This window comes from Prinia subflava, assembly GCF_021018805.1.
Source record: "Prinia subflava isolate CZ2003 ecotype Zambia chromosome W unlocalized genomic scaffold, Cam_Psub_1.2 scaffold_31_NEW, whole genome shotgun sequence".
Taxonomy (NCBI): domain Eukaryota; kingdom Metazoa; phylum Chordata; class Aves; order Passeriformes; family Cisticolidae; genus Prinia; species Prinia subflava.
Window position 1 is genome coordinate 1,585,477 of NW_026960608.1, and position 7,120 is coordinate 1,592,596.

The 7,120-nt window shown below is 54.3% G+C and overlaps 1 protein-coding gene across 1 annotated transcript; it reads left to right on the plus strand.

Annotated features, from left to right (window-relative positions):
- Positions 1-383: 383 nt before the first annotated feature.
- On the plus strand, positions 384-6,624 carry LOC134565012 (arrestin-C-like). Its single transcript, XM_063424367.1, has 17 exons — positions 384-400; positions 795-825; positions 1,155-1,215; positions 1,577-1,621; positions 1,914-2,113; positions 2,223-2,282; positions 2,525-2,592; positions 2,889-3,024; positions 3,103-3,187; positions 3,295-3,367; positions 3,871-4,008; positions 4,440-4,523; positions 4,785-4,808; positions 4,886-4,938; positions 5,334-5,343; positions 6,163-6,165; positions 6,455-6,624. The coding sequence occupies exons 1-17, from the start codon at positions 384-386 to the stop codon at positions 6,552-6,554; spliced, it is 1,188 nt and encodes a 395-aa protein (XP_063280437.1). The 3' UTR covers positions 6,555-6,624.
- Positions 6,625-7,120: the final 496 nt, after the last annotated feature.

A 7,120-nucleotide genomic window follows, 5' to 3' on the forward strand; every position in this document is an offset into this window, starting at 1 on the left:
TCCATAGGATGGACACCTCTCTCCATTGGTTAAGTAACACAAACAACACCTGGGAGAGAGGTTGTTATGGGAAAGGAATATTGTTTACTTAGAAGTGTTATGGGAAGAATAGTTATTTACACAAAGTTGCTTGGGAAAGGAGAAACTGCTGACAAGTTTCCCTTGGAAAAGCTAGTAACCCTCAGGCTTCAGAAATATCAGGCCCACACCCAAGCTCTGCAGAGGTGGCAGCGCCGTATCCTGAGGGCTGTGCAGTTTGTTGGGATGTCCAGGATACTGGATGGTGGCCATGGCTGGGGTTACCTCTTCCCCAGCACCTCATCCAGTGCTTTCCCTGTTTCTCCCCACAGATTTCCACCTGGAGATTCCTGCACTGACTTAAAATGGCAGAGGGATCAAAGTAAGTATCTTTACTGATTTATTTATCTGGAATTGAGATCGAGCAGGGCACTACAGGGCAGGAGCAGAGGGGGAAAGTGAGACCCCAGCTCGACCCAGGGGCTGGAATGTGAGCTCCCATGGAGCTGTCATGGAGTTCTGTGTTGGTCTTTCTCACTTGCCCTTAAGACACAAAATCCACCCACTCCTCCATGGTCACCCTGAGCTCAGGAGCACATCTGAGGTAGCCACATAGGTTGGGCTTGGCCCTGAATTTGCAGGACGTGGAATTCCCCAGGGACAGTACACCCTGGCATAACTCTTGTTGATCCACCACATTTGTAGGGGAGCCCATCATCTCCCTGTCCAGCCTTGTCCAAGGCATTCCCAAGCATCTGTCTCTGTTTTCTCCACAGGGTTTTCAAGAAGACCAGCCCCAACAGCAAGGTGAGTCTCTGTTCCCTGTCCCCTCATGTGGCCAGCCCAAGGTTTAGGCTGTGCTTGGATCCCTCTGGGCTGGATCTGCCCACAGGATCCAGGCTGGGTCTGCCTTCCCTTTGAAATCTGATTGATTCCTGGACCTACCACAATGCCACTGCAGGACTGGCTTTTCAAAATAGAAATTAAAAAATACCCTAATATGACCCCTTAAAGATGATTCTGGTCCAGCCTGATGACAAACCCCACAACACAACTCAGGGCTTCAAAATTTGGGCCAATTCAATGGCAGACATTAACTTGCTTCCTTCCTCTCTTTCCCCATCTACTGCTTCCAGCTTTCCCTCTACCTGGGGAAGAGAGACTATGTGGATAATGTGGATTCAGTGGAATCTGTAGGTGAGTGGGGCTGTGCCCAGCACTGAGGGGGAAGTACAGGCAGGAGAGGCTGGGGAGACCAGTCCCAGTGTTGTGGGCTGCTGGTAGAGCAGGAGCAGCTTTGGAGGAGCAAATGCCATGTTTTCCTGCAAATATCCTTAGGAAAAATAGTGGGGAAAGGGACAAAGACCCTTTGCAAAACAAACCAGCCACACTGCTGGTGGAGACGCTGGAGGAGGCATTACCATCCCCCTTGGTAGCAGCTCCTCTCAGTCACCTTCCAGCTGCAAAGTGGATTATTTTGGTTTAAAAAGCTATGTTTTAGCAAAGATCTTCCCAGGAAGTGAAGCTCACTGGTACTTCTCCTTTTGCTTGTTTGTAGATGGTGTCTGCCTGGTCGATCCAGAGTACTTAAAGGACAGGAAAGGTATTGATACAGAAATACAGCATGAGGGGAGGGGATGGAACCAGCTCAAAGCTCAACAGCAACCTGGGACTGTGCTCAGGTTAAAGCTGTTCTGTGTCACCTACAGCTTGTTGTCCATCGGGGCCATGGCAGCAAAGGACATGAGGCATCCTGTTCACATTTAGTGTCTGAGGTCCTGAGAAGTCTCACTTCTGCTGAAGAGTTTTAAAATTGTTTTTCTTGCCTCTTTATTAACCCCCTGTGCCTTGCCTCCCTCCCACCCTTCCCCTCATCCCTCTCCTGCCTGGCTTAGTGTATGTGACGCTGACCTGCGCCTTCCGCTATGGCCGTGATGACCTTGACGTGATCGGCCTGACCTTCAGGAAGGACATCTATGTGCAGACCACCCAGCTGTACCCGCCTGTGCCAGAACAGGCCCCCAAAACCCTCACTCCTCTGCAGGAGAAGCTGATGAAGAAGCTTGGGGAGAATGCTTACCCCTTCACCTTTGAGGTAGGGGCTGCTCAGCCCCTCCCAGCTAAGTGGCTCCATGGTGTCACCAGGGCTCAGCCCTGAACATGCCCTTTATTCCTTTTTTTCTCTCTTTCCCTGCTCTGCCCAGATTGCCACCAACCTGCCCTGCTCCATCACCCTCCAGCCCGGGCCAGATGATGTGGGAAAGGTGAGCTGCTGTCCCCAACCTGTGTCCCCTGGACCATCCTCCCTGGCAGGAGGTTGAGCTGTGGGGTGCTAAAAATGAGAGTTGATTCTCATGGCCCATGGGGTGAGGGGTGGGAAGGGAGGATGGCTGGAGTCAGCTCCAGAATCTCTGGGAATGCAGTGGAGGAAGGAAGGAAGTAAAAGAACCTAAAGCTCAAGCAGCTCTGAACCCCTCCTGCTCAGTAACCATATATGTTCCACCAGGCCTGTGGCGTGGACTTCGAGGTCAAAGGATTTTGTGCTGAAAATCTGGAGGAGAAAATTCACAAGAGGTATTTTCAGGCCATCCCTTTCCCCCCTTTTGGCCCTAAAACTAAACCCCAGGATCTTTTTGGGGTGACCATCTTTAGGGGTCAGGCTGAGGACCTTCTGTCAGCCTGTTCCATGCTTGGATGGGGAGCTCTGCCCTAAATTGGGGCAGTGGTCCCTGTGTCACATCCTAAGAGCCAGGTGAAACATTCACCTTTTGGCTGGAGACACTGTGATGTCCCCAAAGAGTCCCTGCAACCCCTTGAAGGCCTTGTTGATACTGTGAGGGACACTGGGGGTGCCACCTCTGTCCCCACAGGAACTCCGTGCGCCTCATCATCCGCAAGGTCCAGTTCGCCCCGGTGCAGACGGGGCCGGCCCCGAGAGCCGAGACCACCCGGCAGTTCATGATGTCAGACAAGCCTCTGCACCTCGAAGCTTCCCTGGATAGGGAGGTCAGTAGGGACACTGTTCCCCCTCAGGGATGAGGACCAGGATTTCTGGTCACATCACTGAGCCTCTTCCCACTGCAGATCTACTACCACGGAGACCCCATCTATGTGACCATCAACATCAACAACACCACCAACAAGGTTGTGAAAAAAATTAAGATCTCAGGTGAGAGAGGGGCAGAAGGGTCCTGTCCCAGCACCCATCACTGCCAGAGATGGGGACTGTGAGCCCCTGCCACGTCACCAACACGGCTCCCCCTTGTCTGTCCCCAGTGGATCAGATCACAGACGTGGTCCTGTATTCCCTGGATAAATACACGAAGACTGTGTGCACCGAGGAGATAAAGTAAGGGACAAGGGGCTGGAGATGATGTGGCATTTCAGAGAGGGAGGAAGAGAAATTAGGTGGAGGAGGAGGATTGGGAGAGTGATGGGGAGAGAGGATGTGACAGTTTTTCACCAAGCAGCAAAAAATCTCTGGGTTAGAAGAGCAGGTGCAAAGGAAGCAGAGGACAGGGAAGGCTGTGGACAACGTCCCACCAGCACAAACCAGTGGTGGCTGGGAAGGTCCCTGGGGAAGGTGCACAGCTGCTCCTAGGCTTCTTCATCTCTTCACTGCATTTTTGAGGCCAGACACAGCCTCTGCCCCCCTGAGAACGAGGAGGAAGGGAGCAAAGGTGAGGAGAGAAAAAAGAAGTGGTTGTAGAGGGGAAGGAGAGGAGGGAAGCAAAGGAGGAAATGGCCCAGCAGCTGCATGGGGAGGGCAGAGCTGGCCCTGCACAGGTGCCTGCAGTGATGCTGAGCACCCCCATGCTGGGGCTGGCTCTGACTTCTCTCCTACCCTTCCAGTGAGACTGTGGCCGCCAATTCCACCTTCTCCAAAACATACTCAGTGACCCCCCTGCTCTCGGCTAACCGCCAGAAGCGAGGCCTCGCTCTTGATGGCAAACTCAAGCATGAGGACACCAACCTGGCCTCCACCACCATGTAAGAGCTGTGTGGGCTCCCCCTGCTCCCCACCACACCTTCCTCTACTTCCCCCTGCTCAGGATGCTCTGGGCTCCCACCAAGGGCCCCTGAGCCCACCCCATCCCGCTGGAAAATGTAGGGATTTTGTGACATTGTCACAGACCCACCTCTCCATCCTGTAGGAGAGATGAACCTTCCCAGTTCCAATGCTGCTCAAACTCCTGGACCCCTCTGCAGGGCTGGGCCTTGTCTTGCAAGGGGCCTCCAGAAGCTGCTCTGTGGCTTCACCCAAGTGCCCTCCCCTCTCTTCTGTTTTGCTCTCCTGCTAAACCCCAGTGCATCTCACATGTTGCAGGACACAGATAAACCCTGGGAACTGCCATGGGGGGAGGGGATGGGGTCTGCAGGCAGCACTGCCCTCTCACTGTCCCCCTCGGCCTTTTTCCTAGCCTGAGGCCTGGCATGGACAAGGAGGTGCTGGGCATCCTGGTGTCCTACAAAGTGAAGATCAACCTGGTGGTGTCCCGAGGAGGGTGAGGCTCTGTGGGCATGGGAATCAGGGATCATCAGCTTGGGCTGTGCTGGGGGATTTTGTACCCTGGGGATATGAGAGGGCACTCACAACATGGGCCCCCTCATCCCTGCCCTGCTCCCCTGGGGTCACTGGGCTGCTCTCTGACCCCCGCCCCACCGCCCCTGTTATCAACCATCTTCCACCTCAGTATAAAGCACAGTCTAACACCTCCCCTCCTCTGCCTTGGCTCATTTCTGTTCTTCCTCTCCTGCTGCCACAGCATCCTGGGGGATCTCACTGCCAGGTAAGCGGAGCTGCCTGTAGGGCTGAGCGTGGGGCTGTGCTGGGCAGGATTCTGGACAGAACTGCTTTTCCTTCCAGTGATGTTGGGGTGGAGATGCCTGTCGTCCTCATGCACCCAAAGCCTGATGACTGTGAGTTATGTGTGGGATACTGCCGAAAATCAGCGGGGAAGAGGAACTTCTGTTTTAGGGGGAGCTGGTGAAAACAACTCTAGTGCAGCTGCCCCAGTGCCAAGGGCCCTGCTCTGCCCTCTGAGGGATGAGCACAGCTGTCCAGCTGTCCTGGAGCAGGGTGGGAGCAGTTTTCCCATGGGATGGGCACAGCTGTCCAGCTGTGCTGCACCCACCCTGTGTCCTGGAGCAGGGTGGGAGATGTCCTCTCCATAGCATCCTTCCCACTGTCCCTCTTTCCAGGAAAACACCCAAGCCCTGAGGAGAACTGTCTGTTGAAATGTTCTTTCTGTATTAACCTGCATATCTTTTCTCTCCCCCATCCCTTTCTTGCTGTGCTTATCACTGGAATACAGCTAAGCCAAGGTAAAGAGATGTTCCCTCTAACACACAAACCACATAGATCTATCACAGATGCATGTGGCATCCCAGCTTGAGGTCACATTCTTGGATTAAACTACCCAGGTCTCAAAGCCCTGAGCCTGTGTCACAGCAGCCACTCCCAGAAGCAGCAGGAGAGATCAAATCCTGGGATTGGGATGTGTTCTGCAAATTTCCAGGGCTTATTTGACAACTCCCCTTGCTGCAGCCACAGCAGCTGCAAGCCCAGGCCTTGCCCTGTCCCCCAGAAGCAGCTGGCAGTGTCTTCCAGCCACAAGTGCTGTCACTGGACAAAATGTCTCCATGGTCTTGGTCCCCACACAGATATACCTGGGCTGCTGGAAGTCACATCCCTGTGCCCCTACATGTTCCCCAGCACCAGAGGCCTCTTCTCCCAAATCAGCTTATTCCAGCTGAAGCCACAGCTGAGGCTGCTTCCCTCTGGGAAGCTGCAGTGCCAAATCCATTCCTGACAGCCATGGCCCTGCCAAAAGTTTTGTCTGGTTACACCCTGCAACAGGATGTGAGCACTGGGATTTGGGGCCTGGAAAACGAGACTGCAACTCCAGGCGTTCACACTAATCCCTTTCCCACCATCCCTTTCCCAGCTCAGTGAGAACATTTAAACTTCCAAAGAGGAAATCTCTTGATCTGTACCCACCATGGCTCCATGTAGGTTTTGCCAAATCATTTCACATTCCCAAGCTTTTGGAATCTCTTTTGCTGACTCGTTTCTTCTGTTTTCTCCCCTACTTTTCACTTTGTGTTCTCCCTTGCTGTTACTCACTGCTTGCCTTTCTCAAGGAGGTAACTCAGCTCTTTGTTTTCCTTTCCTTGTTTTCCCTTGGAAATGCAAAAATGTATAAAAAAACCACCAGAAGCTGCAGGCCCAGCTCCTTGGGTCATGCAGGTTCGCAGTGATGGGGCCTGGGTTTGTGTGCTGGGGCCAGGCTGTGCCTCACAGTGGCCTGAGTGTTCTGAGTGGGGTGACAGGGCTGGAGTGACCACCGCACTGTCCCCATTAGGAGCAGGGTTTGGGCTTAGCAGCGATTTCCCCTCCTCCTCTGGGCTCACTGTGCTCTGCTCCCCCTTCCAGCGAGGAGGACATTGTCATCGAGGAATTTGCTCGCCAGAAGCTCAAGGGAGAGAAGGATGATGAAGATGAGAAGGAGGAAGCTGAGAAAGAGGAGAGCTAAGCTGCAGGCCCCCAACGACCCAGTTTGGGACGCAGCCACCTGTGGTGTCCCCATTGTGCCACACCTGGCACAGCCCCCTCAGCCCCTACAGTCCTCATAGGTCCCCCATCCTCCCCAGGCTTCTGGCACCGACTCCAAGCCCTGGTAGTGGTGGTAAGAGCTGCTACAGCTCCTCCCAGGACCGCCACGCTGGAAAGCCCCGCGGTGCTCCCTGTTCCCATGGGTGCCAGAAGAGGGACAGGGCAGGTGCGATGGCCTCGGCTGAGTGCGTCACCAGCGTGGCTGTCACCTGCCCGTGCTGTGCACAGCAATGTGACATTGATACCAATAAACCCACCCGGTGGCCTGGTGCAGGTTCTGTGTTGTGGTGGGGGGAGCAGACAGTGCCTTTGTGCAGGGGGGGATGAAGTGATACAGGAGCTGGTGCAGCCAGTCCTGGCCAGGCCCATCCCTGGTACAGCTGGGCCCATCAAAGGTACGGCTGGACCCATCCTGCAACAGCTGGGTCCAATCCCAGCACAACCCCCCCCCGGTACAACCAGACCCATTCTGCTACAACCATCTCC

Coding starts and splice junctions, on each gene's coding strand:
- LOC134565012 (XM_063424367.1), top strand. Junction 1,622..1,913: donor GTACTTAAAGGACAGGAAAG/GTATTGATACAG, acceptor TGCCTGGCTTAG/TGTATGTGACGCTGACCTGC. Junction 4,009..4,439: donor AACCTGGCCTCCACCACCAT/GTAAGAGCTGTG, acceptor CCTTTTTCCTAG/CCTGAGGCCTGGCATGGACA.